Below are 19,077 nucleotides of genomic sequence, written 5' to 3'. Positions count from 1 at the left end.
AGTCCCCCTCTTCTCTCCTGTGTAGGAACACCGATAGGATTTAGAGCCCGTCCTGAATTCAGGATGCTGGCGTCTCGAACCCTCACCTCAATGACATCTGCAGAGACCCTCTTCCCAAGTAAGGTCACATGCGCAGGTTATGGGGGTGAGGACTGGGACGTATCGTGTGGGGGACACGGTCCACCAGAGAACCTTAGACCGTAGGCAACCCTGTGACCTGGTCTCACCTTCGGGTTGTGCAGAAGAAGCACCTGAGGCCCGTAAAGGTCGTGGAGGTGGCTCGTGGAGTTGCAAAGCGGAGGATGTTTCCAGGGACCCCAAGCACGCCCCCTCCCCCAGCCCGGAAGCCAGTCACAATAGTCGTGACACGGCCTGCAAGATGTGAGGGGGAGAAGTGGGAGTTGCACGGGGCCGGGGCAGGTGACAGCCAGCCGGGCTTTGGGGCTGGGGAGGTGGGCTTGAAATCAGAGGTGGCGGCAGCTTGTTTGGGGGGGGGGGGATGGCGTAAATCATCAAGGACACCCCTAACGACCTGCACGTTTTCCGACAGTCGCCGCCCTGTGGGTGGCAACAGCTCCTTTTCTCCTGGGGCCTCGGACTAGCCGGGGGTGGGACCGGATGGGACCGTTCCGAGGGTGAGCACCCAGGTGGGTGACGTGGCCGGGCGATAAACACACAGCTGCTGTAGGGCCAGGGGGTGACATGTGCCACGCGGGAGCACAGAGCGGTCAGAGAGGAGAGGGTGGCAGGTGGGGACGGCGTGTGCGTCTGTGCAGGATGACCGTGGCCGTGAGGACTGAGTCACGCGGACCCTCAGAGGGAGGAGGGTTGCAGGGAGCGGGCCAACTCGGCTCAGCGGTGAGCTGTGTGCGGGTTGGGTTCGAATTCAGCGCTGTCCCCGGACGGTGCCTGAGTCAGAAAGGGCTTCTCTTGTGCACGGTCGTAACTCGTGAGTCGGTGGTTGAGGGCACCTCCAAATGGGCTTCCCAGGTAGGGGATCGCCTCGTTCTGGGGCCAACGTGGGACGAGGCCCATCCCCCTGACCTCTCTTCTCCAGCTCGGCCCCAGGGAATTACCACCTGGGCACCTTAAAATACTTGTGCCCAGGTGGGCTGGGTGTGGACCCCTCCTCTAGGGAGTTCATGGACAGGAGCCACCGTTCAGGGACAGTGTGGACAGTACCCTGGAGACCGCGGGTAGACCGGGTGCTTTCAGGAGACCCCACATGAGGCCACACTTCCAGGCGTCCACCTCTGGGCTTTCTGGCCACTTTAACACCCCCTTGAACCTGGCCTTTGTCACCTCGACCTTTTTTGGAATGAGCAGTTATGCTCCGTGGTTATTTTGGGGGCAGGCCCCCAGGGGAGGGGTGCTGAGGTGTTGGCATCCCCGCTCTGGCTCGTCCCCTGCCCCTCCGGCACAGAACCCCCTGCCCCCTTGGCCACGTTATCAATCAGAGGTCACAGGCTGGATCTCAGGCCAGAGGCAGCCTGCAGACGTGATCCTGTTTGACCACACGGTGTTTTTTGAAAGGGGGTTGTTTCCCTTTGTGCGAGCGTGTACAGATCAGGAGATAACCCATAGGAAAGTCCAGATTTCCAGATTCTCCCGAGAGAAGTCCGGAGCTCTGGCCGCGTCGGGAGCACAGGCCGGCCAGGCGGCCTGTGTGTCTCTGTCCTGGGAGGGAAGTCCTGTCCACTGGGAAGCGACAAGAGCTGTCCAGGACTTTGGAGGAGGGAACACGTGGCGGGGCGCCCCCGAGAATGGCCCCAGATCGCTGTTGTCGGGCCAGCAGGGGGCCGGGGAGGAAATGGCGGGGTCCCAGGAAGCCCCGGGCTTGGGGAGCTGGGGAGGCGAGGTGGGGAGAGGGGTGGCAGAGACATTGGGGTCACTGAGCGCCCGCTGTGGGCCCTTCCTGCTCTGGTCTTCATGACGGGAGCAGCTGGTTCCTGTTGGGAGCACGGCCGCAGGCAGGGGCCGCGGGGACGGCTGGCAGCTCCCCAGGCACCATCGTCCCCTGGCCTCGGAGGGAGCGGTGGGTCCTGGCGGAGACGGTGGGCGGCTGGGCTTGGCGGGTGGGAGCCGGGCGGCCGGCGTCCCACGGGGCCCTGGCTGGGACAAGCAGTGTGGGATAGAGGCCGACGACGCGTCCGAGGGTGAGGATCGAGAGAGTCGTGGACCACGCCGGGGCTCCGTTGTTTACCTGAAACAGGACAGCCGAGGGGTCAGAACCCTGTGCCCCGGGGTGGGACGGACGCGTCTTCCGGCTCTGGCTCTCCGTCTCCGCGCCTTTGGGCACCTTGCTCAAGCACCACGGCCTCAGTTTCCCCATCCGGACCGGGGGATAACGGCAGCATTTAGGGCACAGGGTCACGTGAGGAGTAAATGCCCACGGTGAGCCTAGGGGCCGTATTAGGCCTCCCGGAGCCGGCGGTCCATGCCGTGCTGCTGTGATGATGTCACTGCGGTCGTGGTTCTGACAGGTGATGGTTGTGGCTGCCGTTGCTGGGGACGTACGTGCCCCCCACCCGGTTGCTGGTGGTCGTGGCGGGTTTGCGCCCCGTGGCGTCTGTGCTGGGGGCAGGATAAGGGAAGACCACGACGAGAAAGAACTCCGATGTCCCCTTGAGCCAGAACATCTTTCTAGAACACGTAGCTGGCACGTCCACGTTGCGGCCATGGCGGACGGGGGTGGGGGTGGGGGGCCGGTGTCCTCCAAGCTCCGCCTCTTCTCTCCCCCAGGGTGCGTGATTGTTGGCGCCTTGGAGTCCCCCAGGGGAGTGGGGCTTGTCCCCTTTGTGCCCGGGAGGGGGAGGGTGCAAGAGTCTCCGGGGGCCCACAGCTACCTTAGCAGCACATTCCTGGCTGTTCCCGAGCCGTCCACGCCTCACGTCCCCCTCTCTCTGTCTTCCAGCCTTGAAAAGATCTTTTGAGGTCGAGGAGGCCGAGACACCCAACTCCACCCCGTCCCGGAGGCTCCCGACCCCCCTGCTCCGGGCCACGGTGGCCAGCTCCACCCAGAAGTTCCAGGACCTGGGTGCGAAGAATGCCGAGCCCGCGGCCCGCCATGTAGACTCCCTCAGCCAGCGATCCCCCAAAGCCGCCCTGCGGAGGGTCGAGCTCTCGGGGCCCAAGGCCGAGCCCGTGTCCCGGCGCACGGAGATCTCCATCGACATCTCGTCCAAGCAGGTGGAGAACGCCAGCACCACCGGGCCGTCCCGCTTCGGGCTCAAGCGAGCCGAGGCGCTGGGCCACAAGACGCTGGAGCCCGCCCCTCGGAGGACGGAGATCACCATAGTCAAGCCCCAGGAGTCAGCGCACCGGAGGATGGAGACCCCCGCCTCCAAGGCCCCCGAGGTGCCCGCCGCCCCCACCTCGGACGCAGCCCCCAAGAGGGTGGAGATCCAGGTGCCCAAGCCAGCCGAGGTGCCCGCCTCCCCCGTCCCACCCCAGACCCTGGAGAATTCGGAACACGCCCCGGTGTCTCAGCTGCAGAGCAGGCTGGAGCCCAAGCCCCAGCCCCCGGCGGCCGAGGCCCCACCCAAGAGCCAGGAGGGTGAGTAGCGAAAGCCAGTCTGCGGGGCTGTTGGGGTGCGTGGGGACGGGAGCTGGCTTTGCCCTGGTGTCTTGGAGGCAGCAGCTGTGAATGCGGGGGGCGGGGAGGGGTGAGTCGCAGGTGGGTGGAGACCCGGTTCCCTGGAGGCCAGGAAGACACCGGGCCGGGGTCCCAAGGCTGGCGGAGGGGTACTGTCCGTTGGGGATGGCCCGGGTGCCACAAGCTGGGCTCGCGTTTGGCTTTGGAAAGACCCTCCGGGTTTCGAGGGGCCCCTTTATTGGTCAGGATGCGTCGTGGTGTGGAGTTTCTGCTGTCAGAGCCCCAGCCGGTGGGGGGTCTGGAAGCCTGGAAAAGGAGGGGGCGACGGGCTCGTGTCGGGACGCGGGGGGCAGAGGGGCTTGGGACCCAAGCGAGGGCGTCCGCGTGCCGGTGGCTGCCGGGCCGTGGACAGGCAGGTTCCTGCTCAGATCTGCAGGCCGGAGGGAGAGGCCTCGGGTGGGGGGAGGGGTTGGTGCCCTCCTGGGTTCCGCACTGCAGGGGCTCCCTCCAGCTCTTCCTCAAGGAGGGGTGTCGTGGCCAGAAGCAAGGGGAAACGAGACCGCCCAGGCTGTGTGTGCCCGGGTTCTCAGGGCCGCTAGGGAGGGGACCGTAGGCCAGGGAGCCCCGTGATACCTGCCACAGCTCCTTTTGGGGTGCTCTTCTGGTGAGGGAGGGAGGCTGGGGGCTTGGGTACCGTCCTCGGGGGGCCCAAACCCAGAAGCTGTGCTCACGTGGGGAGCTCACTGGGGCCAGCTTGGGAACATCTGGTCCTGGGATCTTGGCCCCACGAGGTCAGGGGCCGGCTGGGCTGTAAGCCCCATGAGAGCTGGGTCCCTTTCCAAGTGCAGGAACTGAACTCAGAAGCGTTCAGTGTTCTTCGGGTTAGGTAAACAGAACGTTCTGGAGTTTTGATTTACCTTTTAAATCATAATCGCTTCTAATTTGGGTAGAACGCACGTAACGTTAATCGACTGTTGCTCGAAGCGTCGTGAAGCGTGGAGCTCGGTGGCATTGAGAACGTTCACGTCGTCGTGCGGCCCAGCTCCATCATCCGTCTCCAGAACTTTCTCAGCTTCCCACACCGAAACTGTGTGCCCGTTAAATACTGACTCCCCGTGCCCCTCCCCCAGCCCCTGGCGCCACTGTCTACTTTCTGTCTCTATGAACTTGACTCCCCCAGCTCCCTCACACAGGTGGAATCAGACAGTGTTGGTCCTCGGTCCTTTTGTGCCTGGCTGACCTCGCTGAGCCTCGTGTCCCCACGGCCCATCTACTGTGTGGCAGGTGTGGGGATTCCCTTGGCCTGTAAGTGAGGGCTGTGAATTTGCTGCAGCACTTGACCTCAGCCCGCTCGCCTAAACCTGACCCTGTAGAGCCACGCCCACTCTCTCGGACCCTGTGGTGTCCCTGTGGTCCGAGACTTCTCTCTCGGTCTCTGGGTCCCTGTGGTGTTGGTGCGTCGGAACGAAGGCACGCCCAGTGGCCTGGGGAGTGGTTCCCCTGTTGGTCCAGGGCCTCTGCCTCCCGTGGGTGAGGTGTTCGCGCCCAGCTGAGCCAAGCAGGATGTGGTTGGGGGCATGGTCGGCACCAGGCCCGTGTGGGTCTTGATGGCGGCTCCTGCTGGACGCGGGAGGAGGTGGTCCCGCCCTGGGTCATCGGGTCCCACGGCCCAGAGGCTGTGCTGGCCACCGGGGCCGGTCCGGCTGGCTCTGCTTGTGGAGCAGTCGAGGGTCCTGTGGGGCCCTTCCCAGATCCCCAGCCTCTCGAGCCGAGCTTTGGAGAAAGTGGGATTTAACCAGGCAAAGGAGGGGAGCCAAGGCAGCGGCCCGGAGGTGCTCTGGAGCCTGGAACTTGGGGAACTGCATGCTCTCTCCGCGGAAAAGAGTTTAAATGTCCAAGTCCGGGGCGCCTGGGGGGCTCGGTCGGTTGAGCGTCCGACTCTGGATTGCGGCTCAGGTCACGAAGTCATGGTTCGTGAGTTTAAACCCCGCGTGGGGCTCTGTGCCAACGGTGCGGAGTCTGCTTGGGATTCTCTCTCTCTGCCCCTCTCCTGTTCTCGCCCACTCGCTCTCTCTCTCTCTCTCTCAAAAATAAACATGAAAAAAAAGAAGTCCAAGCCTGGTGTGAAAGCCATGTCGTCAGCAGCCCAGACCCTCGTCCCCTCAGAGAGCAGCGGGTGGGCCCAGCTCTGTGTGGGGAGGGTCAGAGGCCGGTGGCTGTCCCCCCGCCCCGTGCCCCACCTACCTGTGTCTCAGTGGCCGGGTGGGGAAGGGCCCCGAGACCAGTGCTCACAGGGTGAGAACCTTTAGGGCCAGACCGATGCAGTGAGACCAGGCGGCTGCACTGAGGCAGGATGCTGGGGGCTCGGATGGCTCAGTTTGGGAGGATCCTGTCCACCTAGGACAGCACGACAGAGGTCACTGCAGAGTGACCTGGTCCTCGAGCCCGGGAGTGACGCCGGGCGAGAGGTTGGGCGAGGAGGAGGAAGGCTCACCCAGCGCGGGCTGGGGAATTTGGCTCTGACCAGCGCTGCCTCAGATGTCGAGTTCTCCATTGTCCTGGGCAAGTCCGGGTGGCAGGCAGGGCCTTCCCAGTGGAGGTGTGTTCCTGGAACCCATGGCACGGCTTCTGGGGGTCCCCTGCTCCGACAGAAACCCTCTGGGCCGTGGCTTTGGGCGCATGTCGGGGTCTCCTGGGACTAGAGCCGAGTCACTCCCAGATTGGCCTCCCTAAAGCACAGCACCGGCGAAATCCGTGCCAGGCCCGAGCCTTCCCTGGCCCGCTCTCCACTCCACCCAGTCTCTTGTCCAGCTCAGACCTCCCGCTCCCCAACTCTTCCTGCTCTGGCCCTTCCGTGGCCTCCACAGGCCCCCTCTCCTGACCTCCTGACTCCTGACCTCCTTCCTCTCCACATCACTGCTTTTTGAATTCCTATGTGTCCTTCGAAGTCCAGCTCAAACGCCACCCTCTGCCATGAAGCCCTCCCTCTAGCTGGAAGCGGCCCCCCTTCCTTGGACTCTCATGCCTTTCGGCATCTGTGCGTGTGTGTGTGATGCCTTATGTTTGGCTTGGAATGTTAATTGTTTGTGTTGTACCCCCTTGTTTTCCTCTGCTGGGCTTCTTAATGGAAAAGTTTTCCAGCGTACCTTTCCTTTAAAATTCAGAAAATGTCCAAGTTAGAATCTAAAGTTCACCTGTCATCCCAGAGGTACCCCCTCTTCGTGTTTCCTCTGTGTTTTTCAGAATTCCCTCCGTGCCCCCCGCTAGATCGTAGGTTATTTGAGAGTAAGGCTGTTGTCGGGTGTCTTTAACTTTTTTTTTTTCCCCCCTGAGTGACATAGACTTAGTAGGTGCTCGAGAAAACAATGTAGGAGGAGTGAGATGGGTTTTCGTGCCCCCCCTGCAGGCGGACACAGGGACCCTGGGGACCCCGTGGGACCTTGCGGGGACCAAGCAGATCCTTTTCTGGTCAGCCAAGAACCCCCGGGTCTCACAAGCTCCATTCTGGCACACGGGGTTCCTTGTTTCAGAGGCTGCTGGCCCCCGGCCCTCCTTGTCATGCGTCGGTCATCTCTGCTTCTCTCTCGGTCTCTGGGGCAGTCCGGCCTCGCCTCCCCTCCCAGGTCCCTGGCTTGCCCTGCGTCTGCCTGGGTGGCGCTGGGTGGGGCTGGGCTGCAGGACCCAGAACCGTGTCTGTGCAGTGAGCTGCCCCCCCCCCCCCCCCGCCGCCCTCCCCTCCCCCCGGGAACCACCCACCTCTGGCTCCCACGGCTGACACCAGCCAAGTTTCCCCGAGGTGGCCTTATAAGGCAGGCACTGGCTCCTCACTCGTGGGTCTGGTTCTTCGCCGTCTCCAGATGCTGATTGGAGGCCATGGGGCTGGCCGGGCAGGGTGGGGGGTGAGGCACCCTGACCGGCGCCCCCCCCCCCCCCCGGCTCCACCCCCCCCATGCCAAGCGGTTCTGAGCCTTTACTTTGCCCGCCCCCAGCCTCAGTTTCTTGATTTGTCAAAAGAGCGAGGACCCTCTGTCCCGAGGCAGCAGGGTTTGGACTCTGCCCGTGCGTGCTCCATGGTGGTGCCAGGCGTGGCTTATGATGGTGGATGCGAAACTGGGGAGGAGGGCAGGCTCATCTGGGGTCTCGGTATGCTTTCTCTCTGACTGAAAGCATCTAGAAACGTCCTCGGCTCGGGGCGGGGGGGGGGGGAGCACGAGGAAGGTGGACACCAAGGTCCCCGAGCCTCTAGCGGTGGGCGTGGCTTTTTGGCACACCGGCTGCACCTGCCTGTCTTCCAGGTGCGCCTGGCTGCCTGCTGCGTCAGGGGCTGGGACCCCCAGCAGGGACACAGGGACGGAGGAGGCAGGGCAGAGGAGGCTTCAGGAGAAGAGAGGTGTGGACTGGGTGTGAAGGGCGAGGAGGGGTCCGCTGGTGAAGGGGCAGGAATGTGCCGGGCCCGGAGCGGGGAGGTGGGGGAGAGGGTGACTGCCGTGTGATCAGGGAGGAGAGGCCCAGGTTCTGCAAAGTCTGCCTAGACTCCCTCACCATATTTACGGGACACCCCACCAACTAGGGTGTCCACTCTGGGCCTGACGCTGGGCCGGGAACCCCCCGGTGAAGTTTCACCCCGGCACTCGGTATACAGTAGGAGCTTGATAAACGTCGAGGGACTCACTTGGGCGCAGGGGGCTCGCCTCTCGCCACGCCTTGGGCCCTTCTGCGTGGGGCCCAGTGTCTCTGTTGTGGCAGGACAAAGGCCGTGCCTCTGGTAGGGGTGTGTGCACCGAGCCGTCTTGCCTGGCAGACTCCTCAGCCCCGGGCTCCTCCCCTGCCCCTGCCCTGGCCCCAGAGAGCATCCGGACACCTGCTTACTTTTCGGGATGGAGTCTCTTTCTCCTTCCCCCTTTTGAGGACAAGCACTCTCAAAGCCCGTTCCCGTCAGGTCTGAGGCAGGACGTCCCCAGGCACGCGGGTGCAGGGTGACAGCGGCTGGGGCCAGGTGTGCGCCCTCCGAGGGGAGGCGGAGTAGAGGGCTGCGGGGACCGAACCCGGCCCCCCTCGCCGGCCCACCCAGCTGTCTGCCAAGCCCAGCCCAGGGCCGAGAAGGATCGAGGGCCCACGCAGGGTATGCAGCCCCAGCAGCTGCGGAATGCCTTAAATAGAGCCGAGCGCAGCTGCGGGGCGGGCGGGCTGGGCAGGGAGGCAGGCGCTGGGGGCGGGGCCCAGCTCTTCCCCATTTGGGGGCCGTGGCCCTGACCACCCGGCGGGGCCCCCGGGACGGAAGCCGGGCTCCAGACACATGGTGCCGGGTGAGGCCTCCCGGGTGCCCGTTCCGGGAAGCTGCCGGGAGAGGAACTGTTTGCGTCCTCAGCCTCCCGGGCCCAGGACAGCTGCCGCGAGCCGGGGTCCGCACAATGGGGCCGCTGTCTGGGGGACGTGCCCGTGCCAGACAGCCACGCTCCGTGCGGCAGGGACAGAGGACACATTGAGCGCTGGAGGGGCACCCTCAGACCCCCACCTGGTGCCCTGGAGCGTGGGCAGCCCCGGCCAGAAGCCGGGTTCTGACGGTTGGCCTCGAGGAGGCCGCTCGGTTCCCGCCGGCCTGGCGCGGTCCCCCGCGGGGCCCGGTGCGCGGGAGGAGCGTCACGCGGCCTCTTCTCTGGGCGGGATGTGACTTCCTCTCCCTGGGTCTCCTCTGATTTTCCCTGACCCCGGGGCTTTCCGTGGGCATCACTGGTGCCCCAGCCCCGCCTCCCCACCCCGGAACCCCAGGGGCAGCTGGAGCTCTGGCTTGTAGCTGGTGAGCAAGCAGCTGGTGCCCAGGAAGGAGTTTCCAGCTCGCTGAGCGGTGGACGGGGAGAAAAGTGGACGCGATTTCGTTAAGGGGCGGGCACGGCGCTCCCACGCTGGGCCTCCCCTGCCCGTTCCCTCCGCTGCCGTCCCCCCCTCCTTCCAAAGTGACCCCCAGAGATTCCGACTTGGAAGCGTAGAAGGCTGAGCGCTGAGACTCCCCTGCGGGGGGCCTTGGCCACTGGTGTGGGGGGAAGATGTCCAAGCACGGGCCCAGTCCCCGGAAGGCTTTTGTGGAACAAGCACACGAACGCAGACCAAAGGCGGGCCCCGCTTCCCTTTCCTCTCCGTGTCCCTGAGAGCGGCGCACGGCCGGGGCTCGAAGACGGGAAATAGCGATCACCGGGAGATCTGAGAAGGAAGTTGGTCTTTCTGGACACCGCCTCCCCACCCTTGTCCCCAGGACCATCCGTGTTCTCGGCGGGGCGCATCCAGCGTCTTTCCGGGATTTGTCCCTTTAGATGGTCACTCGGCTTGGCGCACGTGTGGAGAGAAGTCTGTGTGAATATCATAGACCCTTTCTGAAAACACAAGTGAAATCAGACTCCTGCCACTGGCTTTTTTAAAAAAAATTTTTTTTTTCAACGTTTTTTATTTATTTTTGGGACAGAGAGAGACAGAGCATGAACGGGGGAGGGGCAGAGAGAGAGGGAGACACAGAATCGGAAACAGGCTCCAGGCTCCGAGCCATCAGCCCAGAGCCCGACGCGGGGCTCGAACTCACGGACCGCGAGATCGCGACCTGGCTGAAGTCGGACGCTTAACCGACTGCGCCACCCAGGCGCCCCTGTGTTTTTTTATTCTTTTTTTTTTTTTTTTTTAAATTTTTTTTTTTTTTCAACGTTTTTTATTTATTTTTGGGACAGAGAGAGACAGAGCATGAACGGGGGAGGGGCAGAGAGAGAGGGAGACACAGAATCGGAAACAGGCTCCAGGCTCCGAGCCATTAGCCCAGAGCCTGACGCGGGGCTCGAACTCACGGACCGCGAGATCGCGACCTGGCTGAAGTCGGACGCTTAACCGACTGCGCCACCCAGGCGCCCCTGTGTTTTTTTATTCTTTTTTTTAAATTTTTTTTTTTCAACGTTTTTTATTTATTTTTGGGACAGAGAGAGACAGAGCATGAACGGGGGAGGGGCAGAGAGAGAGGGAGACACAGAATCGGAAACAGGCTCCAGGCTCCGAGCCATCAGCCCAGAGCCTGACGCGGGGCTCGAACTCACGGACCGCGAGATCGCGACCTGGCTGAAGTCGGACGCTTAACCGACTGCGCCACCCAGGCGCCCCATCCTGCCACTGGCTTTTTATCGCTCCGCTTTCCCGATGCTGTGTCTCTGGGTCCAACAAGTCCCTCCGACCCGCCGCTGGTCCCCGGCCGCTCCGCTCCTCCCATCCCCGCCCGGCTTTTCACCGTGAGACACGAGGCTCCCATGAACACAGTCACGTTTCTGTTTGTGCCCAGCGGGCTGTCCGACTTCAGGAGTGGGATTTCGGCACCACGGGATGTGTGCGTGTTAAGTGTTGATCTGTTGGGGCACCTGGGTGGGTGGCCCAGTCGGTTAAGATGTCGGCTCAGGTCATGATCTCACGGCTCGTGAGTTCGAGCCCCCGCGTCGGACTCTCTGTTTTCAGTGCAGAGCCTGCTTTGGGTATTCTGTTCCCTTCTCCCTCTTGTCCCTACCTCGCTGTCGCTCACACTCTCAGAAATAAATAAAACGCTACAAAAAATTTGAAAAAAATTAAAAGGTTGATCCGTGGGGCGCCTGGGTGGCTCAGTCGGTGGATGGTCCGACTTCGGCTCAGGTCAGGATCTCGGGGTTCGTGTGTTCGAGCCCCGCGTCGGGCTTTCTGCTAAGCGTGCTTCAGATCATCTGTCCCCTTCTCTCTCTGCCCCTCCCCTGCTCCTTCTCTCTCTCAAAAATAAGTATTTACTAAAAAACAAAATTAAATAAGACATTGATCTGTGTGGCCAAACTGGCCTCTGAGCAGTCACACTGGTTTTTACAGCCAGTTGCAGAAAGGTTCTGTGCCCGCGCCCCGGGCTGACCACAGTTTTTTTTATTTTTTTATTTTTGGGACAGAGAGAGACAGAGCATGAACGGGGGAGGGGCAGAGAGAGAGGGAGACACAGAATCGGAAACAGGCTCCAGGCTCCGAGCCATCAGCCCAGAGCCCGACGCGGGGCTCGAACTCACGGACCGCGAGATCGTGACCTGGCTGAAGTCGGACGCTTAACCGACTGCGCCACCCAGGCGCCCCGTCCACAGTTTTATTTTGTACGTCTTTCTTTGTGGGAAGGGCAGCGTCTTCTCCCACGTTTACAGACCAAGGGCCCTGGGTTCTCCGTGAGCGGCTCATTCCTGCCCTTGGTTCCTTCTTGGCCCCACTTGGGTTGTTCATCCTTCTCTCGTTGACGTTTTCCTTGTTTAAAAAAAAATTTTTTTTTTTCCTTAACGTTTATTCATTATTGAGAGACAGAGAGAGACAGAGTATGAGCCTGGGAGGAGCAGAGAGAGGAGGAGACACGGAATCCGAAGCAGGCTCCAGGCTCTGAGCCGTCAGCACAGAGCCCGACGCGGGGCTCGAACTCACGGACCGCGAGATCGTGACCTGAGCCGAAGTCGGAGGCTTAACTGAGCCCTCCTGGCGCCCTTAGGTTGACATTTTCTTAAGAGACCCTCGTGCACCTTTACTATAGCTGCTCTGAGGGCTTTTTCCCAGTTGTTGACTTTCGATTCTATTTATAGTGTGTTCTTCCATCCTCCAAACAGAGGTTTTTAACCCGTAGGTTTGTCAAGTGCATTCTTCTTCTTGTTATTATTTTTTTCTCTGTTGGGATCTATGCCCTGCTTAGAGGCGTTGTGCATTCCAGAATTCTAGAAAACAGTCCGTCCAGGTTTTCTTTTCGCACTTTTATGGTTTTGTCTTTACGGACGTCATTCATCCGTTGGAATTTATTGGGGGGTAAACAGCGAGCCAGGGACATGTGGTTTTGCACGGATGTATCCACGTGAGCTTGGTCCCCGGGCCGCATGGGGTGGGGGGTGTGCACGCTATTTTTATCAGCTTTAGTGTCCGTGTCTCTCTGGCTCAGCCACAATAATTTGGATGTGTTTCTCTCTTCCTCTGTGTCCTGGAACATTTAAGAACGTTTTGAACAGCAGCACGGTCATCTCCGTGTTATAACTTAGAGAGGACTGACCGGTGAAACCATCTGAGCCCGATATTTTCGTGGGAGCCCTCGTACTTTAAAAACCTTAAGGAGCCTTTTTCCGTGGGCTCGTTTGAATTCTTGGTTTTTCTCTTATTTTATACCTTCCCCCCCCCCCCCCCCCCCACTAAAGTATCATCCTTTGAGGTATTTAAAACCTCTTGGACATTTCAAAGGTAGTAGTCTGGCATCATCACCCTGTGCACCTCGGCTCCTCCCCGGGCCGGACGCTGTTCACAGAAGGCAGGGAGCAGAGACCGCTGGATGTGGCCGCTGTCCCGGGGATCCTCCCTCTGAAATGGGAGCCGTGCAGCGTGGCCAGGTTTCCAGGAGGGACCAGTCCAGAGGACCACAGCAACCCCCCCCCCCGCTGGGGGAAGAGAGCCCCCTACCCTGCTGGCAGAGCTCTCAGGGGTGGTGATGGGGGCCCCGGGTCTCGGAGGGGGCAGAGTGGTCCAGGCAGGTGAAGGGCCAGGGTTTCAGGAATCGTGAGTTTGGTGTTGCCCAGAGAGAGCCTTTCAAACTTTCTTGGGCTGCAGCTCCTGGGAAGAAATACATTTTACACCACCGACCGGGACACGCGGATGTGTGGCTAGATGAATGTGTGTGGGGGGGGTATAAAAACGCAGCGTTTCGCGGGAGTGATTCCTACCTTTACTGTGCCTGCCGCACTCTCGGGATTTTCTGTTCTTTTCTCTTTTTGGGTGGGGAGAGCTTTTCTTATTTCTTTTAAAGCAGCTTTCTTGAGACACGGTTTACATGCCCCGCAGGGCACTCATCCAAAGGGTACCTCTCTGTGGTTTCATCCGCAAAGTTGTGCGGACATGGCCGCGGTCCATTTTAGATTATTTCCGTCGCCTCAGACAGAATCCCTGTCCCCTTTAGCCATCACCCCGACCCCCTTTTCTCCAGCCCTAAGCGGCAACGGGCCTTTCTGTCTAAATCTGCCTGTTCTGAACTTTGCCTAGAAATAGGACCATACGGCAGGTGGTTTTCTATGACCGGCTTCCTCCACTCTGTCTAATGTCTTCAAGGTTCACCCACACCGTAGCACAGATCAGAGTTTCATCTCTTTCCTTTTTATTTATTTATTTATTTATTTATTTATTTATTTATTTATTTATTTTTGAAGGAGAGAAAGTGTGAGTAGTGGGGAGAGGGGGCAGAGAGAGGGGGAGACACAGAGTCCGAAGCTCCAGGCTCCGAGCCATCAGCACAGAGCCCGACGCGGGGCTCACGCTCACGGACCGCGAGATCGTGACCTGAGCCGAAGTCAGATACCCCACTGACTGAGCCACCCAGGCGCCCCTAACTTCGTCCCTTTCTACGGCTGAGTACGGTTACACCGTGCGACCAGGGCACATCTGTGTACCCGCTCCGGAGGGGCCGTCACCCTGGAGACCACCGCTAGGAGGCAGGACAGCCCCTCCCTGCCTCTGAGCTTCTCCCAGCCCGGAAGCTGCTGTGCTCACTCACCGTCTCCAGAAACGTTTGTTTCCTCTGTCCGTCCCTGCTTTTGCCCTACTTCTCGGCGGGCAGAAACAGGCGACCCCGGGGGGGGGGGGGGGGGCCGCGAGGAGGGTGCTGAATGGACAGAGGGGCTTGGGCTGCGGTGGTTTTCTCTCTGTTCCTCTCCTAAGGTGGGTCACACCTGGCAGACGTAGCCTCCTGGTCCTGCAGAATTGGGGGGGGGGGGTCGGCTCCCTCTTGTGCGCGGGGATGGCGAGCCGGTGGGGAGGATGATATCATGGACCGCAACTGAGCCTAGAAGGGACGCGACACCCACGGTCCCCGTAGTCACCGGCCACCCCAGAGCCTGCCTGAGTCAGGGTGTGATCCCTGCCCGCGCCCCCGGGGGCGGCGTCTGCTTCTCTGCAGGGCCCAGTAGCCCAGCCCCAGGGGGAAGGCGGTGGGGGGGGGGGCTCTGTTTTCATCCTCAGGGTGATCCCCATCCTCCCTTCATTCTGGTCGAAGGGAAGGCCTCCCTTAGGTCCGTGGCTCCCTGCCTGCCGGCCTGCTGACTAATGCCTGTCTGCTGCCCGATAGGAAGGGCGCACGGCGAGGCAGCAGCCCCTGTCACACAGAGCTCAGGTTACCGAGGGTTCGAGGCACCTCCTGAAATAAGGCCCCAAAGCCACAGACCCTCCAGCGCAGCCTGGATTCCAGGCCCTCGGCCCCTGCACCCGCACCAGGTGAGTCCGGGCTGGCTGTGGCAGGGCCGGTGCGGTGGGTTTGTGCTGTGGGGCTTTGCGGGGAGAGGGGGAGAGGGCGGACCCTGCTCTGTCCCCTGGCCCCCCCCCCCCTTCTTCCCGTGGCAGCCCCCGGGGGAGCCTCGGCCACTTCCTTTTGCTTCTACGGAGGAGTAACAGCTGCTCGCCTGCTGCGCGCACAGAGGCCGACCTCACACCCAGCCTCCCGCGTTGCCCGTGGTTTAGCAGCAATGGACATTCTGTTCTGGGGCGATGGCCCAGCTCCGGGAGTTAGAAGCCGAGTTCCCCGAGATTTAATTTAGCAGCAAGTCTCCCTCTGCCCAAATCCCTGCCTATTGTGCGTGCGTGTTCTCGGCAGGGGATTGGTGCTCTGCTCTCCGTGGGCGGTGTGGGCCCCCAGCCACCCTGGCCCTGGCGCCTGCCCTCCCCACCCCTTCCACCCCACGTTAGACAGCAGCCCCCCCAGCCCCGCCCCCCATGCCCGTAAGCCCGGGAGACGCTTGGCTGCAGCGGTGGCCGATTCTGTTTGGACCCAGCAGGTCTGGGAATGTTCAGCCTCGGTGTCCAGAGGAGTCTTTGGGGGCTGGAGGGGGTGGGCGGCGTTCAGAGTCTTCCGGTCACATGGTCGCACGCACTGTCCTGGAAGGATCCTCCCTGTCTCGACTCCCTCCCGCACATCCCTGCCCCTCCCTCCCCACCCCCAGGCACTCCAGCTGGCACAAGCCCCTCCTTTCTGGATGGGATGGGATGGGACTCAGAACTGGAAGAGTCTTCTGGCCCTGGAGGTCCGGATCCCTGTCTCAGCGATTCGCCACATCCTTATCTCCTCTGGGGGGGGGGTGGGGGGGTGGTGGCCAATCCATTGACGGTCACCTAACCATCCCAGCGGGGTAAGGCTAGTTTCCGGCTATAGTGACTCTCCTTATCCCATTTCCTAGATTAGAACCTCAAGTCAGAGAGACCCTAGCCCCTGGCCTCAGGGCCCCCCCGCAGCTAAGTGTGGATTCGGCTCCTGGGGGAGCCCGGCTGCTGAACTGGCGGGGGAGGCGTGCAGCAGTGGTGGGGGCGGGGCGGGAAGCTGGGTCCCTGCCCGGAAGCTTTGGCTGGGGTGCAGAGGAACCCAGACCGGCACCCTCCGTTTGCTGCTTTCTTTTGCAAGGCGCCACGAGATGATGAAAGAAAACCCCGTTTAGAGAGCAGAGGCTCTGGGATTCCCCCCCCCCCCCACCCCTTTCCTCCAGACCCTCAGCTGCCCTGGGTTTTGAAATAAGATACTCGTCAGGGGCTTGAGTGGGAACAGATTGGAAGTCCCACTTTCTCTCTCTCTTGGATCACAGCTGCAGGGAGCCCCGTGTGGCTGCTCGCCACCACCCGGCCGGCCCGGCCCGGCCCTGCCCTGGCCCACTGCCCACGGCTCCCATCCTGTCTTTCTGCCCCCCTCCTTCCCCTCCTCACAAGACCAGCCCCAGTGCTGCCGGAATTGTCTGGGGGAAGTTTGGGCTGGGGGTGGGGGGGTGGGGGGGGCGTGCCTTTGCGGTTGGGGAGGGGCTGAAATAAGACCCCTGCCGGCCTGGGGGGCGCCTGGGGGGCTCAGTGGGTTGAGCATCCCACTTCGGCTCAGGTTGTGATCTCACAGCTCGTGAGTTCGAGCCCCGCGTCGGGCTCTGTGCCGACGGCTCGGGGCCCGGAGCCTGCTTCGGATTCTGTGTCTCCCTCTCTCTCTGCCCCTCCCCTGCTCACACGCTGTCTCTCTCTCAAAAATAAAATAAAGATTTTTTTAAAAAATTAGGAAAAAAAAAAAAAAGAGAAGACCCCTGCCGGCCTGGGACCAGCGGGAGACGGAGGCCTGCAGGCCAGCCCCCTGCCTGCCAGGTCTGCTCCCAGGCCTTGGAGCCACTGTCCCTGCAGGTCCCTGAGCACTCCGTCCCGTGCGGTGGTGGCTTCCAGAGGCTCACCCGGGTTATCGAGTGTTCTGGAGCTCAGAGTAGTTCTCCACCCTCCTGCTGGGCTGGGATGGGCGAGGAGGGAGCTTTCTTGACCCTGACCCTGCCAGGGTGAAGGGCGGGAGTGGGTGGCGGGGACTGGCTGCTTCCACGATGATTCCAGAGGCCCTGCTGAGCCCCAGGGCGCTTCCTGAGCGCGGGCCCTGAGCTCAGCTCTTGACGAGGGTGGCCTTCGGCAGCACGGGGTCCTGTCCCTGTTCCCTGGACGCTGTCCCTTGGGACATCAGAGAGAATGTCGGGTGGAGAAGCCAGCAGGTTTCCACTCCTCTCAGCACCCTGCCTCGGGACTGGGCAGGGCGGCCAGGACTGGAGCACGGCCCCATGGCTCTCTGGGAGGCCAGCCGGTCAGCACGGCCCTGGGGATGGCGGTGGGGAGCGTTCGTCCTCGGGTCCCCTCATTTCTGGTCTCTGGGCCTTGGGAGTAGGTCCCAGAGTTCTGCCTGGGGATGCGAGGTGGGGTGAGCCCGGAGCCCTGGGAAACCGGCTGTCCTCACCCCCCAGAGCCCTTCCCTCAGAGCAGGCTCCTGGCCGCACGTGCCGATGGGGACGCTGATCCGTTTGAGGGGTCCCTGAAGCAGAAGACGTGCCCGTTTGCTGCCTTACCTCCTGGCAGGGCCCGAGTTCCACCTTCCAGGCTCTGGACGGTTCCGAATCTGAAAGTGTGGCTTCCTGGGCCCAAACCCACCCTCAGAAAGCAGGGCCTCTGGGGAGAGCCGCCTGTGCAAAGGGGAGTTTAAGAACACCGCAGCAAACCTTCTCCCAGAACCTTCCGGTTCTCTCCCCTTTCCTCTGGGGTCTCGGTCGGGACGCCAGTGTCGGCCCCAGGTGACAGCTGTGGGCTCTGAGATCACACCTGCCTCTGGGCCAGGCCGTGGGTAAGTGCGAGGAGCTCTAGTCCTTCCGAGCACATTGTCCACCCGGGGCTCGGGAGCCCACCGCAGGGACCCTGAGAGGGGCAGGCTTGATGCTGGCTGTGACCACGCGACTGTGGGCAGCGTCTCTGGCCCAGGAGACTAGAGATGCGCCCCCCCCGCCCCGGGCCAGTTCCTAATCGGAGGGTGCGGGGGCCAGGCTGGCCTGGGTCACTGCCCAGTGCCCCAGCACCCCGAGAGCGCGGCTCTGCGGTGAGTAATCCTTCCCAAGGTCCCTCCTCCGCCACATGTTCCTGCTACAGGGGAACTTTTCCAGGGAGCCAGCTGACACAGTTGGCCTGGATCATTTGTTTTTGAACAAGACTGAAAGGAGAGAGTGAGTAAGAAAGTGCGTGTGTGTGTGTGGGGGTAACCGAGTAGGGGAAGGTCAGAGAGAGAGGAGGAAAGATCTGGAAAGTCCCGATGAGTGCTTTGGAAGCAGGTGCCAGCCAGGAGATACCCTGGAGGCTGGCGCCGGCCCTTGACAGAGCAGTGGAGAGCGTTCTCCAAGGCGACAGCTGGCTGGAACCGGGACCTGGGCGCCCGCCCCTGGCTGGAGCTCTGCTGCTCTGAGAGCTGAGTTGTTTCCATTTTAGGGACCCAGTGGGGAGGCTGTCATTCTCCTCCCAGCCTTTATTGAGATTCCATCAATCACAGTGACCGCTCCGAGGGCTAGAGCCCCGAGTTTCACGTGCTTCGTGGGACGGATCCACACGGCAACCTCAGCGAACACTTACTTTTACTGTTGTCGAGAAGGTACTGGGGCACAGAGAGGTTGAAAAACGCCCCAGGTCACACGGCTGGATGTGGCAGACCCTGGCTTTGAAGTTGAACACGGGGGCTGTTAGACCCCAGAGCCCCGGCGGGTTTGTAACTTGTGCGTGGCTTCTGTGCCACTCAGGCAGCTCAGAGAGGTCCCTTCCCTGTCAGGGCAGCCCCAGGGCGGTGTCGCTGTGGCTGAACTGGGGCCCGGAGGGGCAGGGGCTGCGGCCAGAGGCTCACTCCCCCGTGGTAGGCAGCCAGCCACCCCAGGGACAAGGCCACGTCTTCCCTCCTGGACCCCTGGAGCCCACGGGTCCAGGTCGGGGCTCTGAGCCACAGGCAGGAGAGGGCCCCACAGCGGCAGACCCTGGGAGTCCGGACTGCGAAGCCTGGAGGCTTCCGGAGGCCACTGGCCCAGCTTCCTGTGCAGCTGGGTTCCCCCGCACACTTGGTCCCGGGTCCGACCTCCCACATCTGGGACCGTCTTCCCAGGCTGGGTCACGTGGCGCGGGTCGGCACTGCTCTGGGCAGGGCGGCG

The 19,077-nt window shown here is 61.9% G+C and overlaps 1 protein-coding gene across 4 annotated transcripts in view; it reads left to right on the top strand.

Moving 5' to 3' along the window:
• The window catches only part of SEPTIN9 (septin 9), a 148,850-nt gene that overhangs the window by 77,854 nt on the left and 51,919 nt on the right, over positions 1-19,077 (top strand). For all 4 annotated transcript variants that reach the window (XM_058704506.1, XM_058704510.1, XM_058704508.1 and 1 more), the window contains one exon: positions 2,915-3,556. In XM_058704506.1, coding sequence (XP_058560489.1) covers positions 2,915-3,556 — 642 coding nt within the window. The remainder of the gene's footprint in view (positions 1-2,914; positions 3,557-19,077) is intronic.

The sequence above is a fragment of the Neofelis nebulosa genome, chromosome 16 (genome assembly GCF_028018385.1).
Source record: "Neofelis nebulosa isolate mNeoNeb1 chromosome 16, mNeoNeb1.pri, whole genome shotgun sequence".
Lineage (NCBI taxonomy): Eukaryota > Metazoa > Chordata > Mammalia > Carnivora > Felidae > Neofelis > Neofelis nebulosa.
Note: the sequence above shows the minus strand (reverse complement) of the source record. Positions and strands in the feature narration are given on the sequence as shown.